At 39.7% G+C, this 22,267-nt stretch overlaps 1 protein-coding gene across 1 annotated transcript; it reads right to left on the reverse strand.

Annotated features, from left to right (window-relative positions):
• Positions 1-1,168: 1,168 nt before the first annotated feature.
• On the reverse strand, positions 1,169-18,426 carry LOC141489208 (uncharacterized). Its single transcript, XM_074189985.1, has 5 exons — positions 18,201-18,426; positions 17,298-17,448; positions 5,457-5,575; positions 3,510-3,568; positions 1,169-1,366 (listed from the first exon to the last, which is right to left on the reverse strand). The coding sequence occupies exons 1-5, from the start codon at positions 18,424-18,426 to the stop codon at positions 1,169-1,171; spliced, it is 753 nt and encodes a 250-aa protein (XP_074046086.1).
• Positions 18,427-22,267: the final 3,841 nt, after the last annotated feature.

Raw genomic sequence — 22,267 nt, forward strand, 5'->3', positions numbered from 1 at the left:
TTATAATTCTCAGTTGCACTATGAAATGTTTGAGTTGCAGATTATTTTTGCTTATTGCAGATTGTATGATGCTTAATGTTCCCTTTCTAATTTAATGAACTCACACAAGGATAGTTATTAGCCAATGTGCTTGTCCATGAGGTATTCCCACCACCATTTTGACTTCTCCAAGAAAGAGATTTCCCTGGGGTTGTGGATTAGGGGCTCATGCAGAAGGAAGAACAATAATACTCCAAACTTTACTTGGTTCTGGTATAATAACAAGTGCCTGTGACACAGGGGTTACAGAAAACATTCATTTATAATATGTCTGTCTTCTATATTAGTTCAAGAATACATAAGTATATGATGCTTTTTTGAGCTATTTTGACTTAGTGGTTGCTGAGAGATGTCTTTCAGGGAGATTCTTGGGGTGGAGTCATCCAGTCTGATGACATAAACAACTGTCTAGGTCTGGAATCTGCAAACCCTGCCTAATTAAACTCATATCCTCCCATTCAACTTATTCCTTTCCTCTGACACTTCTTTAAGGCCTCGGAAGAAAACCTCTTCTTTTACTTGTTTCTACTATTCTCTTCTCCTATGCTCTAAGACTCTCAGATATTGGGGAAATACTGTTCTATTCTCTTTGATACTCTCAGCCTTCTCTCTTCCATATATAGTAACTCTGCTTCACAGAGGGTCCTTCTCAATTCCAGGGTTCAAGTTTTTCACATGGGACTGATTGATCCTTGGAAGTAATCAGAGTAGAGAGGTAGGAATTGGGCCTGTTAAGTAAGAATCCCTCATATAAGGAGGAATACACAGAGAAAGGAAGAATTGATTAGCAGCAGAGATAAGAACAGCTGTAGTTATATGCCATAAATTTGTAGTGGATTAATATGTTGATATTAATTAACATTAATATGTTAATATGGGGAGTCATAATGTATAACACAATCTGTCCATTAAAACATTAATATGCTGATTTTTTTTATTATCCTCAAGTCATTTTCTGCCTTAGTATTCCCCAGTGGAACTATTTTGCACCACAATATCAGGGACTGGGTCTTCTCATACTTTCTTTCCCATGCCCCCAAAGTCTCCTAACCCCATAAAATCTGAGGTCCTATACTAAGGGTCATTCAATGACTTTCCAATCCCTCACCACTGCTTTCTGAGGGGAAATTTATTTAGGAAGCTGGTGTCTAGTTCTTGCAATGCTGGCATATTCCACAGGCTCACTGTTGATATAAAGTGAATCAGGGTGAGATTCAATCTGTGTGTTGGTATAGATTGGATCTCCAAGGCTGAACTGAATTCCATGGATCACTGAAGCATATTGTATAACACCCGAACCTTCTTCTTCCATTTCTATGGAGATGTTCTAGAAGCCCAAGAGAAAGCAAGGGAGACCATCAACCAGAAAAGACAGATCAGAGTAAGGAAGCTACCAGTACCAACCTTCTGCCCACATTGTGGAAGGGTAGAGTGGTAAGGGAAGTGAGACACTACAATGGGGAAGGGGAACATGCCTAGGAAACATGCCTGGGAGTGTCTTAAATTCACACATAAAATATTGGAACTATCTAGTTCATTTCTGTCATTTTATAGAGACAGATTTGAAATACTGAGACCAAAGAAGGGGGATAGATGATTTTCTCAAGGTCACATATAAAGTTAATGGTATAGCTAGAACCAAATCCTATATGCCCTAGTCATGATGTAGGGAAAAGACGAAGAGAATTGTGAATGTAAAAATTGGGTGGAGATATAAATTGACTACCACCTTGAGATGTAAATTGACTAGAAATAGAGAATTATGATTGTAACAGAAACAATTTGTAATCCTAAAGGCTGCTCAAATTGGGTGGAGAGCCCCATTATCATTGATTCATTGTTTAACATAAAATTTGTATCTTGATCTCCTTAGGCTTTACCCTCTACCTAATTCCAGGTCCAGTATAGAGGAAGGGAGTTCACCTTTTGCCCTCTGGATGAGAGGCAAGACATAAAAACCTGGATTGAACTCCCACTCAGGGCCAGAGTCTTCTCTGATCTGTTGGTTCAGTCAACGCTGTTCTTTTCTCTCTCTCTCTCTCTCTCTCTCTCTCTCTCGCTCTCGCTCTCGCTCTCGCTCTCGCTCTCTCGCTCTCTCTCCCCACCCCCCACATCCCTTCCAATGTGTAGTAACTTCTTTTAATAAATTTTTTCTTTTGTTTCCACCCTTGCTTTCCCAAGTCTGAATAATGATTCCTCACAGGCAGAACCAAACTCAAGTAGCCAGTAGCTACAATCACATTCATTCATTCAATAAGTATTTATTGACTACTATGTGCCTGGCCCCATACAACCACTTTCATGGTCAGTTAATAAACATTTGCCAAGTGGCTACCAAGCAGGAGCTACATACACTGCAAAGTACAATTGTCTTAATTGCATAATGGGGAATTACAGGACAAAACCTTTAATGCCAAGCAGTTCATAGTAGGAAATTCAGATCAAGTCCAAACTAAGGAATCCATAGTGAATTATCTAGCTGCTATACATAATGAAAGTAGCTTATGAGGTTTGATTATTCAGGACAATGTTTATAAATAAGCATTTGAACCTCTACTTTAGTCCTAGACCTCTCAGGAACCATTAAAACCACCAGTCACCCATTTCCTGATATTCTCTTTTCTCTAAGTTATTATGATGCTACCTAATGCCTTCCCTCTGTTGATTATCTCTAGATAACTATTAAACAATTAAACAACTCTTGCATGCAAGGCACCATACAAAGGAAAACAAAAGACCATCCCTCCTCTCAGGGAACTCACAAGCAATCTATAGAGAAGCTAAAATTGGAGATAATCAACAGAGCAAATGCACTGACCTTCTATAATTTATTCTGTCTAGATATAGAGCCTGAAGGAACCAGGGATATCATTGAGTCCTATAGCCCCTTACTCCATTTTACTGATGAAAAACTGTGGCCAAGGGAGGTACCTCATGACTTACCTAAGATCACACAATCAGTACATTTCTGTGGTGAGGTTGAAACCTACATCTTTTTGCCTCCAAGACTGTCAAATTATTTATTTATTTTCTATTTGACTGAAAAAGCCAATTGACCTCTGTAGATTTCTGGTCTTGGGATCTTCTTGGAGTTTTGGTTTTTTTGTTTTGTTTTTTTTTTTGCTTTCTAATCCAGAATGATGATTTGACTGGGATACTCCAAAGGAGGAAACTGCCTTTACAAATGCAGATCTGCCACTGTTATATTAAAAGTATTGGTTGCCTTGGGCTTCTAAGAGGCTAAATGGTTATTCCAAGTTTACCCATCAATCAGTATGTGTCAGACTTGAAAGCAGGTCTACCCTGCTCATTAGCCAGTTCTCTATCCATTGGGTTCTATTGTTCTATGCCATGGAGAGAAAGCCCTTTCACTTCAGGTCATAAGACTCTTGTCAGGGGCAAATAAGATAAGGTATGTGAAAGGTACAATGCTCTGCAGAGCCATGTAAAAGATTATCAATATTATGTACCCTAGTCTTTTGCTTTTCCTCTTCAGGGTAATCATAGATATGATGGCAGTCATCATCACCTGTCAAAGCACATGCCTTTAGAAGATCTTCACTCCCTCCCTTCTGAAATTTAGGAACTACCAGTGGAAAGAAGTGTTTGGTATGTTTCAGGATGCTTTGTACAATTCTCCCAATCAAAACCTATTTGTTTTGTGTCTTGCTCTACTTAGTGTCAAAAGGAGCATTTTTTTTAGGTGTGTGTGTGTATGTGTATGTGAAAAAGACAGACAGACAAAGGCAGAGAGAGAGAGAGAGACAGAGACAGAGACAGAGACAGAGACAGAGACAGAGAGAGGTAGACTGATAGAAACAAAGAGAAAAAGAAATAGAAAAAGGAAGGAAGGAAGGAAGGAAGGAAGGAAGGAAGGAAGGAAGGAAGGAAGGGAGATTAAGACAGCAAACAGAATTAACAGAGAGAGAGAGAGAGAGAGAGAGAGAGAGAGAGAGAGATGGGGAGGTAGGTTACAGAGGTAGAGGTAAAGGGAGACAGAGGTAGAGAAAGAGAAAAACAGAGAGATAGAGGTGGAGAGAGACTGACAGAGACAAAAATAGAGAAAGAAAGAGGTAGAGAAAAAGAAAATCAAAAAGGAAGAAAATGAGTTTCTTCTCCATTCAAAAGCCTTCAGTGGCTCCCTATTGTCTCTTTAAATTGTAAACTTCTAGTTTGGCATCAAGACCCTCTATAATTTATTTATTAATTACTTTTTCCATCCTTATTTCTCATACTTATCATTGACATTGTCTATGGTTCATCCAGTCAATGTCATTCTCTACCCTGCCTTCTCATATTGACTATTCCTGTTTCTAATTCTGTTCTTGATACTTCCTCATTATCCTCTAGTGAAGTCCCTTCATTCTTCCCTGGCTTAATTTAGGTACCACTTGCCCTTTAATGTCTCTCTTGATCCCCTAAATCTCAGGTCCCTAACTTGCCTCAAAATGATTTTTTATTTTTCAAAGTTCCACATTTACTGGACCTCATACTTCACTGTATTTCACTCTCTCCCATTTGATTCTTATTAATAGACATGCCTTTCCCTTCATTACAAGGAGAATTCTCTTGTAAATACCTTGAAGGGAGGTTTTGGGTCATGTCTTTCTTTGTAACCTCAGTCCCAACATAGTGCCTCACAAATTGGAAGTCCTTAATAAATGTTTGTGGTCTTATTTATGAGGGATGAAAGAGAAAAAAAGACGGAAAGAGAAAAAATTTATTTTCATAGAATCCTTTATTCACTTGAGACTTCTAGCAATTCCTTCATTTTACATATACTGATTGATTATCTTATGTGTGCAAAGCACTTTGTTAGGCTCTGAGAATGAGGGGAAGAAGGAAAGGGGAAAAGGATAAGCCTAGATTATAGAACTTGTGAAGGACCAAGCTTTGTCCCAAGATATATATATATATATATATATATATATATATATATATATATATATATATATATATATATGACCTCATTTCTTTTCTTGAGGTTATTATGATGCTACCTAGTGGTTTCCCTCTGTTGATTATCTCTAGATAACTATTAAACAATTAGGTCACATTTCTATGTGGTTCATAGAACAAAGCTATGAAGAAGGTTCCTGAATGAAAGAAAGATGAAAAAACAGATAAGTCAATATCTCACCTTGGGAACTCCCAGAGTATCAGGGGACAGATGAGAAAAGTATACACTGACTATAACTAACATTAGATTGAATTTGTCATGAAGGAGAAAAAGAAAAAAGGCTCAAAAGAGGAGAGTTCTCGGGCTATGTAGAGCTCTGGGCTCTTCTTCCCTCAGCCCTTAAGTCGGCAGTGTTAGAGCCCACTGAAAGTGAAAAACCTGGGGCAATAAAGGGAGGAGGGGAGGAGAGAGTTGAGGATTCCTTAGGAAGAGGACCAAGTGACCACATGTGTCTTACCTGTCTCAGGTTTTTGGGAGGTTTTCACTGTATACATGATGATCACACTGAGGAGCCCAAGTAGGAGCAAGGAGGCTAGCACAGAGCCCCAAATGATGACTTTCTGGTTGTCTCTTGCACTAATAGAAAAGGAAAAGTCAGGTGAGATAATATCAAACCAAACAAAATAACAGTACTGGAGGTACCCAAAATAGAACTGAGTTTTGTCTTTGGGGCTTCCTATGACCCTTCTCCACAGATACCCACAGGAAACTTCAAGTTTCTCCTAACAACTTGTCACCCTGATTTTTAGACCTGACTTCAACTAGATCCAAGCAGGGCCCCATATCCCATAACATTCTCAGAATTATCCCTATCAAATAGATATTTTAAAAGCATTTAACCCAGACTCAAAAAAAATGTCTGTTCCCTTCCCTCCTTCCCTCAGAAAAAATTGACTATTCCTACCATTATATCTCATACCCATACTAGGAGATTTCAAACCAGGTGACCTGAACTCTCAATTTCAAATCTGATGTGTTCAAAACAAACTCGTTATCTTCTTCCAAACATCCTAAACCTCAGCATTATATTGCAGCATATATTATACTACTCATCCCCCCTCCCCTCCTCCCAAACACACATGAACATAGGCAATAACCTACCATGTTTTTTTTCCATTTCTTTCTTATATCAAACAATCTATATTATTTACCTTCTATCAATAAACTCACAAATATTTATTAAACATCTACTGTCTACCAGGTGCTGTGAGGATGCAAAGCACCAAAATACAAATAATGAGACAATCCTTACTCTCAAGAAGCTTATAGTCTATTGAGAAGACAACACTGTCATGCAGAACTGAGGAGGGGAGACATTCTAGACATTGGGTTACAGTCCATATGAATTCAAGGCATTGGGAGATGGGAGATGTGTGAGAAGGAGAAGCTGAGAGAAGCCCAATTTGGTTGGTGTGTAAAGAAAGAGAAGAGGCTTAATATGTTATTAGGCCAAAAAAGATAGAATGAAAGCAGGTTATGGAGACTGAAAAGTCAAGAAGAGATTATATTTTATTCTAGAGGCAACAAGGAACCAGTGGAGTTTATTGAGTCAGGGTTTGTGATGGCTAGACCTGCACTAAAGGACTATGACTTGGGCAACTTCAAGAAGGGGATCAATAAAGGTAACTATTACAATAGTCTAGAGAAGAAATGATGAGAGCCAAAAACCAAACTGATGACTTTGTGAGCAGGAAGAAGGCATTAGAAGAGAAATAATATGGAAGTTCAAATGTGCAATACTTTATATATACATATCTACTTACACAATATATATTTGCATATGTGTGAATGTGTATTTATGCACATATACACATAAATAATCTAATGTATATAATATGCATACATTATATTGTGACACTCAGAGGGCATCTAGGTGGCTAGTGAATAGAAAAGACTGGGCCTGGAGTTAGGAAGATCTGAGTTCAAACCCAGATTCAGAAACTTTCTATCTGTGTAACCCTGGGAAAGTCACTTTACCCTTATTTTCCTCAATTACTCATCTATAAAATGAGCATATAGAAAAGGAAATGGTAAGACATTCTGATACCTTTGCCAAGAAAATCCCATGAAGATTTGGAAATGACTGAACAACCTAACCAAGAAAAGTACACACACACACACACACACACACACACACACACACACACACGTATTTATGTACACGTGTGTATACTGTGAACATGCATGTATGTGTATATATACACATATGCATGCAGGGTATCTCAAAAGTCCTAATGAAATCTTAAGCTTCAATATTTTCACAATCATACATATGACAAACTTTTTTTAAATCTGCAAAGTTAACTATTTAAATTTTGAAATATTAGTTATTTAGTAAATTTTAAAACTTTTGATAAACATTCATGAGTTGTTACTCAGAAACTGAAATTATTGTACTTGTAAACCTCCTCAAAAAGAATTGTTTCCATGCATATATGACTGTTTTGCTGTGACCCCATAAGAAAACTCTAATGGAGATAGATCAGGTAACTGAAGAAGGCAAGCAAGAAGACCTCCTCTATCTACTGGTGTGAGAAGTGTCATCAAAACCTTTTCCTCGGGGCGGCTAGGTGGCTAGTGGATAAAGCACTGGCCCTGGAATCAGGAGTACCTGGATTCAAATCCAGTCTCAGACACTTAATAATTACCTAGCTGTGTGGCCTTGGGCAAGCCACTTAACCCTGTTTGCCTTGCAGAAACCTTAAAAAAAACTTTTCCTCTTTTTTTATTTTTTTTTCTTTTATTTATTTTTTATTTATTCTTTTTTAATTCTTTTTTATTTTTTTATTTAATATTGATTTATTCTCATTTTGTACAAATAATGTTTTCTATACATTAATAAAATATTCATGTTTAAGAGTAAAGAAAATACCCCCACAACCAAAAAAATATAGACTCACTTGAGCGATAATGTAAAGGGGAGAGAAAAAATTAAAATTAAAATTAAAAAATAATAGTAATGATTGTAGGTATGTCCAGATGGTTCAGTAGACAGAGCAACAGCCCCAGAGCCAGGAGCACCTGAGCCCATATCTGGCCCCGTACACCCAACAATCACCCAGCTGTGTGACATGCAAGCCACCCCAACCCCACTGCCCTGCAAACCCCCCCCCAAAAAAGGACCCAAAATAAGATAAAATAGTAATAATAGTAGGGGTGGCTGGGTGGTGGACAGAGCACTGGCCCTTGAGCCAGAAGCACCCGGGTCCAAATCTAGCCTCAGACACCCAACGATCACCCTACTATGCAGCTCCAGGCAGGCCACCCAGCCCCATTTGCCCTGCACCCCCCAAAAAAATAATAATAATAATAAATGTACTTCAGTCTGTGTTCTAACACCACCAACTCTGTCGTGAGTGGATAACATTCTTTATGATAAGTCTATCACAAAAGTTACTTCCATATTTTTCCACTGTTGCCATTGCTGATAGCAACTCCCTCCTTTTGTATTTCTCCACTACCATGTACTATATTTTCTCTCTTTCCTTTCACTCTGACTCTGCTGTAGGGTAGCTGAGTGGCACAGCAGACAGATCCCTGGCCCTGGGGCCAAGAGGCCCTGAGCCTCCATACCATCCCTTAGGTCCAGCATTCACCTGATCCTTTGGTCCCAGACAGGCCATCTAATCCCAGCCCCTTGCCAGAAGTAAAAAAGAAAATGTGTTATATCTGACCACTCTCCCATGGTCCATCCTCTCCTCCTTCATTCACATCCCCAGCCCTTCCCCCTGCCCCTCCTTACTCCAGATGTCTATACCCCATTGAGTATATATGCTGTTTCCTCTCCTAGCCACCTCTGATGAGAGTGAAGATTCCCTCATTCCCCCTTGCCTTACCCCCCTTCCATATCATTGCAATAGCTCATTGGAATAAAGAAAAATCTTATTATATGAAATATCTCAGCCTATTTCCCCTCTTCTTTTTCTTTCTCCCATTAAATTTCCCTTTTTTCTATTGACTCCATTTTTACACCATATTTTATCTTCAAATTCAGCTTTCTCCTGTGCTTCATCTATAGAATCTCCTTTTACCTGCTCTGTTAATTGAGAAGGTTCATACGAGTATTATCAGTGTCATTTTTCTTTACAGGAATACATGCAGTTCATCATCATTAAGTCCCTCATATTTTCCCCTTCTCCTCCAATCTCTATGCTTCACCTGAGTCCTGTATTTGAAGATCAAACCTTCTGTTCAGCTCTGGCCATTCCAACAGGAACATTTGAAATTCCCCTGGTTCATTGAAAGTCCATCTTTTTTCCTGGAAAAGGACATTCAGTTTTTCTGGGTAGTTGATTCTCAGTTGCGTTCTAAGCTCTTTTGCCTTCTAGTATATTATATTCCAAGCCCTATGAGCTTTTAATGTAGTTGCTGCTAAGTCCTGTGAGATCCTGATTGCAGCTCCACAGTATTTGAATTGTGTCCTTCTGGCTGCTTGTAATATTTTCTCTTTGACTTGGGAGTTCTGGAACTTGGCTATACTATTCCTGGGGGTTGGTGTTTTGGGATCTCTTTCTTGGGGGGATCAGTGGATTCTCTCCATTTCTATTTCGCCCTCTGCTTCTAGGATATCAGGGCAATTTTCCCTGTAGTAATTCTTTGAAAATGATATCAAGGCTCTTTTCCTGATCATGACTTTCAGGTATTCCAATAATTTTAAAATTATTTTTCCTAAATCTGTTTTCCATATCAGTTGTTTTTTCAATGAGATGTTTCACATTTTCTTCTAATTTTTCATTCTTTTGTTTTTGAAGTATTGATTCCTGATTTCTCGTAAATTCATCAATCTCCCTGAATTCTATTCTTTGTCTGAAGGATTTGTTTTCCTCATAGAGCTTTCTTATCTCTTTTTCCATCTGGCCAATTCTTCTTTTTAAGGCATTCTTCTCCTCAATAACTTTTTGAACTGTTTTATCCATTTGACCTAAGCTGGTTTTTAGCATGCTATTTTCTTCAGCATTTTTTTGGATTTCCTTGACTAAGCTGCTGACTTCATTTTCATGTTTTTCCTGCATCTCTCTCATTTCTTTTCCCAGTTTTTCTTCTAACTCCCTCATTTGATTTTCAAAGTCTTTTTTGAGCTCTGTCATAGCCTGAGCCCAATTTCTGTTTTTCTTGGAGTCTTTAGATGCAGGAACTTGTGCTTCCTCATCTTCAGAGTGAGTGTTTTGATCCTTCTTGGGCTCACAGGCAAAATATTTCTCAATGGTGTTTCTCTTGTTTCTCTGCTTGCTCATTTTCCCAGCCTAAGCCTATTTTGGGGGTACTTCCTGAGCTTTTGGGACACCCACAAGGATCTTAATGTGTGAGGCTCCGTCCTCCCTCCTGGTCTGTGAATGACCACAAGTGACCCCCTCTGAAAGGGGCTGAGGTGGGGGGGAACCTGCTGTCCTATGGTGGGGGGGGGGCCTAGATTGCGATCAAGATCTGAATGTGGTCAGAACCCCAGCGTCCTGTTCCAAGGACAGAGCTCAGCAGTCTCTCTTCACTCCCCTCCCTAGGTTCACTGGGCTCATGCCCTGGGGGCTCCTGCTTACCAGCTCTGCCCGCTTCTGTTTCCTGGATCTGGACTGCCTTAGCCATGCTGCTCGCTGTGTGCCCTGAGGGCTGGGCTTCACCTGCTCACTCTGGCAGAGGTCCCCCACTGTTCCTCCCAAGTTGTGCCCGGTGCTCCTCCGGGGTGTAGGTCAGGAAACTCCCCAGCTGCTGTGAGCCATGGCTCCCAACACCCTGGGGCTGCCTCCAGGAGGCTGAAGTTCCTTTGCTCTGGTGGGCCACCCCTCTGACAGGCCTCCCCTCCAACCCTGGGGAGCAGAGCCTTTCTGCTCTTTTTCAGGTTACCTTGAGTAGGAGAACTGCCTCCCTGGGTCCCTCTGTGGGTTCTGTCTCTCGAAAATTTAGTTAGAGTCCTTAGTTTGTAAGTTATGAGAGAACGCCTAAGAGACGATCTTCTCTTGTTGCCATCTTGGCTCCGCCCCTGAAACTTTTCCTCTTGAACCAGAAAAACATTGTATACCCTAACAGCAACTTGGGGGTGATGATCAACCTGGATGGACTTGCTCATTCCATCAGTGCAACAATCAGGGACAATTTGGGGCTCTCTGTGATGGAGAATACCATCTGTATCCAGAGAAACAACTGTGGAGCTCGAACAAAGACCAAGGACTATTACCTTAAAAATTTAGGGGGAAAAAAACTGATATCTTATTGTCTGATCTTGCTATCTCTTATACTTTATTTTTCTTCCTTAAGGATATAATTTCTCTCTCATCACATTCAATTTCGATCAATGTATACCATGGAAACAATGTAAAGACTTACAAATTGCCTTCTGTGGGGGGTGGAGAGGAGGAAGTAAAATTAGGGGAAAAATTGTAAAACTCAAAATAAATAAAATCTTTAAAATAAAAAAAGAAACTTTTGTTCTTGAAATATATAATACAAAGTTTTATTTAAAGGGTAATTTTCTTATTTAAAATTCACAAAATGAGTTAATTGCAAAACAAATTAAAATAATTAAACTTTCAAAACACTTTTTTCAGTTTTGTAGCATATATAAATATAGAGGTATATATAGTTTTCACCTCTGACAGAGCACAAGCTCCTTGAAAGTAGGAATTGTTTCATTTTTTGTCTTTGCATAACTATGTTTAGAATAAGGACTTTAACACAGATTGTCTAAATGATTGTGGAATGATGAGGTTGTAGAATCATAGATTAGAGCTAGGAGGGACTTTTAGAAGTCATGGAGATTGAGTCCATTCTCATTCTAAAGATAATAAAACTGATATTCAGAGAGGTTGAGTCACTTGCCCAGAGTCACACAACCAATTAAAGTCAAAGGCAGAATTTGAAGCCATTGGGTAAATAGGTGGAACAATGGATAAAGTGCCAAGCCTGGAGTCAGAAAATTCATCCTATTGAGTTCGAATCTAACCTCAGACATTACAAATTGTGTGACCATGACCAAGTCACTTTATGCTATTTATTTCAGTTTCTTCATGTATAAAATGAGCAAGAGAAGGAAATGGCAAACCACTCCATTATCTTTGCCATGAAAACTCCAAATAGGGTCCCAAAGAGTTGGACATGACTGAAAACAACTGAATAACAACAGGAGGCACGGTAGATAGAGGGTTAATCCAGGAATGAGGAAGACATGAGTCCAAATCTATCCTCAGGTACATACTAACTGTGTGATTCTGGGTGAATCATTAGCCTCTGTTTGTCTCAGTTTCTTCATCTGTATGGGAATAATAATAGCCCCTACCTCCCAGAGTTGTTGTGAGAAGCAAATGAGACAATAATTATAAATAGTAAGCAGCATATAAATGTAAGTTGTTGTTATTATTGTTGTTGTTATTCCAAATCAACAATGCTATTCACTATTCTAGATCAATCCCCAAGGATTCATTCAGTGCCTATCTGGTAAAGACAAACACTAAGCTAGACTCAAGGGAGATAAAGACAAAATGAAAGCATTGCTGTCCTCATGAAGCTTACATTTTATTGAGGGAAATCAATATGCACACAGTCAAGTAAATATGAAATGCATTCAAAGCAATCCATGAGGTGAAAGTGCTAAAAACTGAAGGAAAAAGAGATGGCAAGGTCTCTTTTAGATGTTGGTATGGAGCTAAATGGGGGAGTGAGGTGATTCAGTGGATAGAGAGCTAAGCCCAGAGTCAGGAAGATCTGAGTTCAAATTTGATCTCAGACACTACCGGTGTGACCCTAGGCAAGTCATTTAACTCCTATATGCCTCAGTTCCTCATCTGAGGAAATCTGGAGAGAGAAATAACAAACCACTCCAGTATATTTGCCAAGAAAATCCCAAATGGGGTCACAAAGAGGCAGGGCACTGAACAGTTGAACAACAATAACACTAAGAACTAAGCAATAAAGAAAATCAGTGGGGGCGGCTAGGTGGTGTAGTGGATAAAGCACCGACTTGGAGTCAGGAGTACCTGGGTTCAAATCCAGTCTCAGACACTTAATAATTACCTAGCTGTGTGGCCTTGGGCAAGCCACCTGACCCTATTTGCCTTGCAAAAAAAACCCCTAAAAACAAAAACAGAAAATCAGTGATTCTTAAAGATATAAGTGAAGAAGGAAAACATTTCAGGCAAGAGAGACAGCTAATGCAAACACAGTACTGCAGAGAAAAAGGTATATTCCTTTCTATCCCCATTCAGTTTCCTCCATAAGTCTACCATATCTAATTTTTCTAACAATCTATTTACCTCCCTAATTTCTTTCTTGTTTGTTTTATGATTTGATTTATCTAGAGCTGATAGTGGGAGGTTGAGGTCTCCTACTAGTAGAGTTTTGCTGTCTGTGTCTTCCTGTAATTCTTTCAGCTTCTCCTCTAAGAATTTGGGTGCTGTCCCACGGGGTGCATATATATTCAATATTGAAATGATTTTATTGTCTATGGTACCTTTTAGGAGGATAAAGTTCGCTTCCTTATCTCTTTTAACGCTATCTATTTTTGCTGCTGCTTTGTCTGAGATAAGGATGGCTACCCCTGCTTTTTTTTTACTTCAGCTGAAGCAAAATATATTTTGCTCCAACCTTTTACCTTTACTCTATATGTGTCTCTCTGCTTCAAATGAGTTTCTTGTAAGAAGCATATTGTAGGATTCTGGTTTTTAATCCACTCTGCTATTTGCTTACGTTTTAAGGGAGAGTTCATCCCATTCACATTCAAGGTTATGATTACTAATTCTTTATTGCCCTCTGTACTGTCTTCCCTCTGTTTGTATTTTCCCCCTTTTCCCCCCTTTTATCCATATTCCCCAGTATTTTGTTTTTGAATACCACCCCCTTCAGTGTGTTTGCCCTCCTATATCAGACCCTCCCCTTTCTTTCCCCTTTCCCTGTTTCCTTGCCTTCCTTTTGTTATTTCCCCTTATTTCCTCTGCTCCCCTTTCCTTTCTCTGCCTCCCCTCCCCTTTTCCCCTTTTAATTCTTGAAAGGTTAGATGTTTTATAAGTTAACTGAGTATGTGTAGGTTGACTTTAAGCCAAGTCTGATGAGAAGAAGATTCAGGTGTTTCTCCTCTACTCCCTTCTTCCCCTCTATTACCATAGGGATTTTTGTACCTCTTAGTGTAATGAGATTTGTCCCATTCAATCCCCTCCCTCCTCCTGTCTCTTTCCTGTCCGCCTTTTTAGGGAGGCAGTGTATTTTTTTTAGATCATTCTAAGTCATAGAAAATTCTGAGTGTCTGTCCCTTCTAGTTCAGTATATTCGGTTGAATAGAGTCAAAATTCCTGAGAGTTATTAGAATCTTTCTCCCCAGTGGAGTTAAAGCCAGTTACATCCCATTAGATATCAGTCTCATGGATAAGTCATGGATGTCCAGCATTTCTGGCTAGGTATATTCTCTCTATTAGAGTTACATTTCTCAGGATTTATGAGAGTCTCTCCCCCCCACCCCCACCATGCTGGGATATAGCCAGTTTCAACTTGCTGGATTGCATTTTTTTCCTTTTACCACCCCCCCCTTTTTTTTTACCTTTTCATGTGTCTCTTGAACCTCCTGTTTGATATCCAAATTTTCTGTTTAGCTCTGGTCTTTTCATCAGAAATTTTTGGAATTCTTCCATTTTGTTAAATGTCCATCTTTTTCCCTGGTAGAGAAGGGTCAGCTTTGCAGGAAAGTAGATTCTTGGCTGCATTCCAAGCTCCCGTGCTCTTCAAAATATCTCATTCCAGGCCCTTTGATCCCTTAAAGTTGATGCAGCAAGGTCCTGTGTGATCCTTATTGTGGCTCCTTGATATTTAAATTGTTTCTTTCTGGCTGCTTGCAGAATTTTCTCTTTTATCTGATAGTTCTTCAGTTTTGCCACAACATTCCTTGGTGTTTTCATTTTAGGATCTTTTTCTGGTGGGGATCGATGTACTCTTTCAATAACTACTTTGCCCTCCTATTCGATGATGTCAGGGCAGTTTTCCATCACTAGATCCTGTAATATTAAGTCCAGGCTTTTTTTCACTTCAATGTTTTCAGGAAGTCCTATAATTTTCAGGTTTCCCTTCCTCGATCTATTCTCGAGGTCAGTGGTTTTGTTGATGAGGTATTTCACATTTGCTTCTATTTTTTCTATTTTTTGATTTTGTTTAACTGACTCTTGCTGTCTCCTGGAGTCATTAGTTTCTGTAGACTCCATTATTTGGGGGGGGGGAGGAGTTTTCTTCATTAACCTTTTCCAATTGGTCAATTCTACTTTTGAAAGAACTTTCCATTTGACCAATTGAGGTTTTGAGAGAATTAATTTCTTTTTGCATTTGCTCATTTGAGGATCTGAGAGAATTGTTCCCATTTTGTAATTGTCCAATTCTACTTTCTAAGGTTTTGTTTTCTTGTTGCAAGGTATTAATTGTCTCCCCCAAATTTTCCAGTTGATTTTTAAACTCCTTCCTTATTTCTTCAAGGAAGTCTTTAAGTGCTGGAGACCAGATTGTATTCTCCTCAGAGGTTCCAGGTCTCTCTGAGTTGGGGTCTTTCCCTTCCAGGAATTTTTCTATGGATCCACCTTTCCGCTGACCCTTCTTCATTATGCTAAGACCTTGAGTTGGGTGGGGCTGTTTCACCTGGGCTTGGGATTTCTAAAGGCTTTACTGAGTTCAGTTTCTCTGGATGGCCAGTAGGAGGTGCTGGTTGCCCTCTCTGGGGTGTCTGTGACCTTGGTTGCGAGGCCTTCTCCCTTTGCTTGAGGGAGGGAATTTGAGCTATTGAATTCTTTTGCCTTCAATCAATGGTGGGCTTTACCCTGGCCTGAGGTGATTCCTCAGCTGGGCTGGTTCTTTTGCTCACACACCTGGGCCTGAGGCAGAAGTAATTTGCATTTGTTTGGGAGGAGGTCTCAGTGCAATGGAGGTGTGGACTCAGGATTTCTCAGATCCTAGGAGCCTAGGGATGGTGTCCGCAGCTCTCCTGCACCAGACCTCTCCCCACAGCCCCTTCCCCAAGCTGCAGGGGGACAGCACCAACACCAGCGCCTCTGCTTCCCCGTGGACCCAAGCCCCTTTCGTCCAGCCCCACCACTGATCCAGCAGGTCCGGCTCTCGGGCCCTCAGACTCCCGGTTCCGATCCAGCGGTTGATCTGGCTGATCCCGGGCTGATCTTCCCTCAGAGCTCAGACTCACCTGCCGGTACTCAGCCAAGGCTGCTGCGGGAGACAAATCCTGAGCTAGATTTTTCTCTCCTGGCTTTTCTTTCTGCATTCCCTGGTTTGGATTTCTTTTAAGAGGTTTGTTTCATGTGATAGATGGGGAAGAGATCAGGAGACTTTAGAACTGTGCCTGTCTTCTCTCTGCCATCTTGGCCGGAAGTCCCTACCCAGTCTTTTAAAACTGTCTTACCCAAGTCTCAGTTTGACTGAGGCAATGCCCATTCAGTCATTAGGTTAGGTAAGAGAGAGAAAGAGTTGAGGCAAAAAGGTCAAGAATTATCACTTTCAATTTTTTTTACCAAGAGGATAAAACCCTTAAAATTTCTCAGTGATTAAGGCAAGAAAGAAGAGAAACTAGATGAACCTCTTTTATGTAGTCAAAAAATATCAATCTAAGAGAGGAAGACTTTCAGGGTTTCTGGCCAAAAGAGAAACAATTGCTGTTTACATTCACTTTGAACCAATCAGGACCCAAATATGACCAAGGGGCTTATCCTGAGACCCATTGTTGGATCAAGGATGAGTCCTAAGAGAAAGATAGGGAATGGGGCAGCTAATTGGTTCAGTGGATAAACACTGGCCCTGGAGTCAGGAGGACCTGAGTTCAAATCCAGCCTCAAACACTTAATAATTACCTAGCTGTGTGGCCTTGAGCAAGCCACTTAACTTCATTGCCTTGCAACCCCCTCCCAGGAGAAAAAGGTAAAGGCAGTTAGTCCTTGTTCAATGATGCCCAACTTATCAAGATAATAAAGTAGTATAGCATTTAGGTATCTTCCTAGTTTGTCTGGAAATGAAGAAGTATGATAAACAATATCCCTTATCATAAATGCAGTGGATAGGATGGTAAAGGCTTAGCATCTAGACACAAGGCAGTGTGGGTTCAGGATTGAGAAATGCCAGACCAAGACTAAAAGAAATTCTAATTCAAGCCATCCAAAATATGAAGGAAAGGGAGAAAACTGGGGAATACAATTTTACTAGGTCCCAAAGAACCCACAACTCACAGTTTTTGTCCTTTTGTTCCCCCTCCAGAATGGAAGGCTGGAAAGAAGCCTCTACATTGACTGCTGAGGCTGGAAGTTCTTGAGACATAGGGGTTTCCAAAAAAGAGCTGTACCTGCTAGTGACCAGGGGAATGGAAGAGCTGATTAGAGGTGTCTCTGTGGTAGTCTGAGAATGTTTGGTGGTGAGAGGTGTCTCAATGGTAGTTTGAGAATATTTGGTGGGCTTCAATGTTGTAGCTGAAAAAAGAACAGAGGAAGGAAACCCTTAGGCCTCAAACATCCTCCCAGGACTTTTCTTTCCTAGATGTATCAGAACAACTAGACTGAGGTGATGGATTTTCAAAAAGCTTTAAGTATCATATGCATGCTTACTGTGGGTTATTATATCATATATGTCATATCCCATTCATGATGTATTATCAAGTGTTGTAGTCCATAGTTCCTACTGATAATGTCACCCTCAGACTCCTTGGACAACCACAGGCTCTCTGAACACCTGACCAAGGATCTCCCCAGGAGTTGGGTGTGGTTGGTATCCAGAAAGAAGGCAATATTAGTAATTCCCAGATGTAAAGCATTTGTAAATCATAAATTGGATTTCTCACATACATTGTTACTATACCATCCTCACCCAGGTGCCCATTTTACATATGAGGAATGAAGTCTAAAAGAAGTGGAATGATGTCTCAGGCTTCCAACATAAGACAGTTTCAAAATTAAGTCAACCCTATTGGGGAAAATGTCTGCCCAGCATGGGAATGAGAGCAGAGGAGAAATGGCCTTACCTTCCTCAGAGACTAGAAAATGAAATACCATCAATACTGTGATTTGGAAAGAAGGAAGTAGAGGATGGGACTGGGGAGGGCAAGAAGTTGAAGGCCTGAAAGAGGATGAGCAGCTTCTCCCTGGAGACTCCAAGGAAAGCTTGGGTCACATTCCAGCCCAGGGTCATGTTCCCATTAGATATTTCCTAAGTTCTGCTTGAATTGAAGGGAATTAGGTTAGCAGGGACTGACCTGGAAAGATCTTCAGGTGAATGCTTTTGATAACATCAATAGTCTTCCAGTCAGAATAATACAATCCACACTTATAGATGCCTGTGTCCCCCACCCTGCGCTTTGACATGGTGATAGTAAAGAAACGAGCATTGGTATTATCCTCCAGGGAAACTCTTTGGTCTGACTGTTCCAATGTTGAGACTTTGTTTCTGATAATTAATCCATGACATCTATTCTCTTGCATTTTACACCAGATTTTCCACTTCTCTCTTCCACTTCTCCAAGAGTAACTGCACTTCACTATAAGTGACTGTCCCTCCAAGAATTGCTCTTTTGACTCTTGTCTCTGTGAATCTGAAAAGCAGGTCATCAGATCTTGAGTTTCTTCCTTCTTTCACTGAAGGATATGAACAAGGTAAGGGGGCTAGTGTCCTTAAATACAATCCTCTTCTAAGAAAACCTTCCTCAAGGAGTCACCAAGGTATAGTCCCAATCAGTGATGTTCTAGGAAACAATAAATGACCAGTTCACTCAATCTACCTCCTTTTGTCACTTTTATTCTTCTTCTCCCCCTCCTTTGTCTCTACTCTCTCTCCTTTCTCCTTTTATATTTATAAACCTATCCAAGTACATATACGTAATATTGTCACATTTTTTAATTTAATCTGTAGTACTAGCTTTATCACTATTTCTTTTTTAAACCAAATGAATCAATAACAGATTAAGCTAACTTTTTATGTGTATGAGTTTTTGCCCGTTTTCAAAGTGTAAATGATCTCACATGTAATTTAACAATAAGATTTTACAAGCCAGAGTGAGCTGTCTTTGGCACATCACTGCTCCTATCTCGTCCCACTCCCTTATAACAATACATCATTTTACTCCATTCCTTCTCTCTCTCTCTCTCTCTCTCTCTCTCTCTCTCTCTCTCTCTCTCTCTCTCCCTCTGACCTCTATCCTTCCATAACTTCCTCCTCACCCCCCCATATACCCATGAATGGCAAAAACAGCAACAGCAGCAGTGGAACTGCCTGGGCCATCGTGTCTACATGGATCCAAAATCAGAGGACATGGGAGGAAGCCTCTTTATGCTATGTTTGGGCTGATGAATGGGAGGAGAGTGTTGGTCCCCATTCTCCACTTACTGATTCTGAGCCTCTGGTGGGGGGGGGGGAGAAGAAGTTAGAGAGACTGGGGGAAGCTCTGATTGGGGAAGTGAAAAAAGTGTAAGGAGCTTTAAGAAGTAAGAGTACTTGTCTCTGGGGGATTTCACTGGTTCTGACCCCAAGAATGACCTAGGGACCCTCCTCAAGAAGAGTTTTGACTCTTAGAACCACTACTGAAGCTTGTGTTACACCATAGATTTCCTGATCCCACACACATCTATCCTATGTTTAGGTATCCAAAGAGCCTCAGCATAGGGAAGAAGGGGAAGTGAAAGGGGTGAAGGTGAGGACAGGGCCAAGTACATAATAAATATTCAGACAAATGGAAATAGAGTTGTCAGATCTGACAGTATAACTTCAAATGGATGGCAGTTGCTGGGGACATTGGGTGTCTGTTTAGGAAGGACATCCAGGACAGAAGGTTGTCATCTCTTCACTGTTCCTTCTCCTATCCTCTACTTATGGACAAGTGATACACTGAGAAACTTCCTCTTCTTCCTGGTCACCCTAAGTCCTTCCCACCTAGCATTCTCTGTTCTTTCTCCATCCCCAGAGAAGTGATTTTTCTAAAGGGAGTTGGGAGAATGTGAAGGGGTGACTGCTGGACACATAGTCCTAGGATCTAATCAGAAATTTCTTGTCCATTTTTCCCCTGGAGGAGACAGAGGGAGGAAGCTAGGATTTCTATTCATGTGATATATGTCATGGAACAATAGAACATAAACCCTCAGCCAACAGAAACCTCAAAAACCACTTAATCCAGCAATTCTCAATGGTACAAAGACCTCCGCAAGAGGAGAAGGAAGGAAGGAATAAGTGGTATATGATGCCCACCATGTTCCAGGCACTATGCAAATTGCTTTTTACAAATATTATCTCACAACTGATCCTCACAATAGCCTACAGAAGGAAACACTATTGTTGCCTCTCATTTTACATTTGAGGAATTAAGGGAAAAACAGATCAAATAGCTGGTCCAGGATCCCAGAGCCAATTTATCTGAGGATGGATTTGAACCCAGCTCTAATGACTCCATGACAAAAACTCTATTCTCTATACAACCAGGCACCTTTCAGTTCCCAGCTCCCTTTTAGGGCATCTTTATAGATCAGAATTATTTACATAATTGTAATTAGCTTCTATTTGCTTCTTAAAATATACCCTCCTTTTCCAACTATTTATCAACATGAGTTCATATTTTTTTATTTACTTCAACTAAAACAACAGGTTGCAGTGATTTGATGGTAAGTAGATATGGCAATCTAGCTTTGGCCTCAAGCCAGATAAGACATTTTAATAATAATGTAAAACAAAGATACTCCTCATTGATATATTTAAAAAATAAATTTAACTTTAAATATTTTATTAGGATATGAAAAGGATTATTTTTATTGAATTAATTAATAAATACTTGATTGTAGTTTATCAGTTTTAATTTCCAATATGGTTAATATAAACAAATATAAGCAAAAAATTCTTGGAATTCTTGGTAATTTTTTTGTTTTTAAAAATTTATTATTTTATTTTTCCCATTTCTTGAAAAAACAATGTTTAATATTCATTTTCAAATGAATGAATGCCAAATTCTCTTTCTTCCTCCCAATTTACCCCATCTCATTGAGAAAGCAAGCAATTCAATATAAGTTAAATGTGTAGTCATGCAAATATTGCCATATTAGTCATGTTGTGAAAGAAAAAATAGACCTCCCCTCAAAGGAAACCTCAAAAAAATTTTTTTAAATAAAAAAAGAGTATGCTGCAATCTGTATTCAGACACCACTAGCTCTTTCTCTAGGGATGAATAACATTTATCAAAACAAGTCCTTCAGGGGCAGCTAGGTGGAGTAATGGATAAAGCACCGGCCCTGGAGTCAGGAGTACCTGGGTTCAAATGCGGTCTCAGACGCTTAATAATTACCTAGCTGTGTGGCCTTGGGTAAGCCACTTAGCCCCATTTGCGTTGCAAAAACCTTAAAAAACAAAGTCCTTCAGAGTTTTCTTGAGTATTGCTGCAAACAGCTAAGTCATTCACAACTGATCATCTTACAATATTACCAATACTTGTACCATTAAATTACCATTACAGTATATTTCACTTTGCATCAGCTCATGTAAGTCTTTCCATGTTTTTCTGAGAACATTTTTTTTTAGTTTTTGCAAGGCAATGGGGGTTAAGTGGCTTGCCCAAGGCCACACAGCTAGGTAATTATTAAGTGTCTGAGGCCGGATTTGAACTCAGCTACTCTTGACTCCAGGGCCGGTGCTCTATCCACTGTGCCACCTAGCCGCCCCAAGAACATCATTTCTTAAAGCAGAATAGTTTTCCATCATAATCTCACACCACTTGTTCAACCATTCCCTAATTGATGGGCAACCCTTCAATTTCCAATTCTTTGCCAACACAAAATGAGCTGCTATAGATATTTTTGTACATATAAGTCTTTTTTTACAATATCTCTTGGGATACAGATCTTGGCTCAAATTGGGGAATACCATACACATTCAAATAGGCATAGAAATTTAACTTACCCTACAGGAAAGAAAGAGGGGAAGGGTATAAGAGATGGGACATGGTGTGATAGAAGGAAGAGCAGACTGAGGGAGAAGTTAGTCAGAAATAAAGCACTTTCGAGGAAAGACAAGGTTAAAGGAGAGAGACTAGTATAAATGGGGTAAGTAGGATGAAAGGAAACAGAGTATGTAATAGTAACTATGAAAAAAATTGAAACAAGTTTCTTTGATAAAGGTCTCACTTCTGAAATATATGTTGAACTTAGTCAAATTTATAAAAGTGAGAACTATTTCCCAATTGTTATATGAAGTAATCAAAGCTATCCATAATCATATGAAAAAGTATTCTCACTATTGCTTAAAAAGATACAAATTAAAACAATTCTTATATTTCTTAGATTTTCTAAT

Source organism: Macrotis lagotis, chromosome 5 (genome assembly GCF_037893015.1).
Source record: "Macrotis lagotis isolate mMagLag1 chromosome 5, bilby.v1.9.chrom.fasta, whole genome shotgun sequence".
NCBI lineage: Eukaryota > Metazoa > Chordata > Mammalia > Peramelemorphia > Peramelidae > Macrotis > Macrotis lagotis.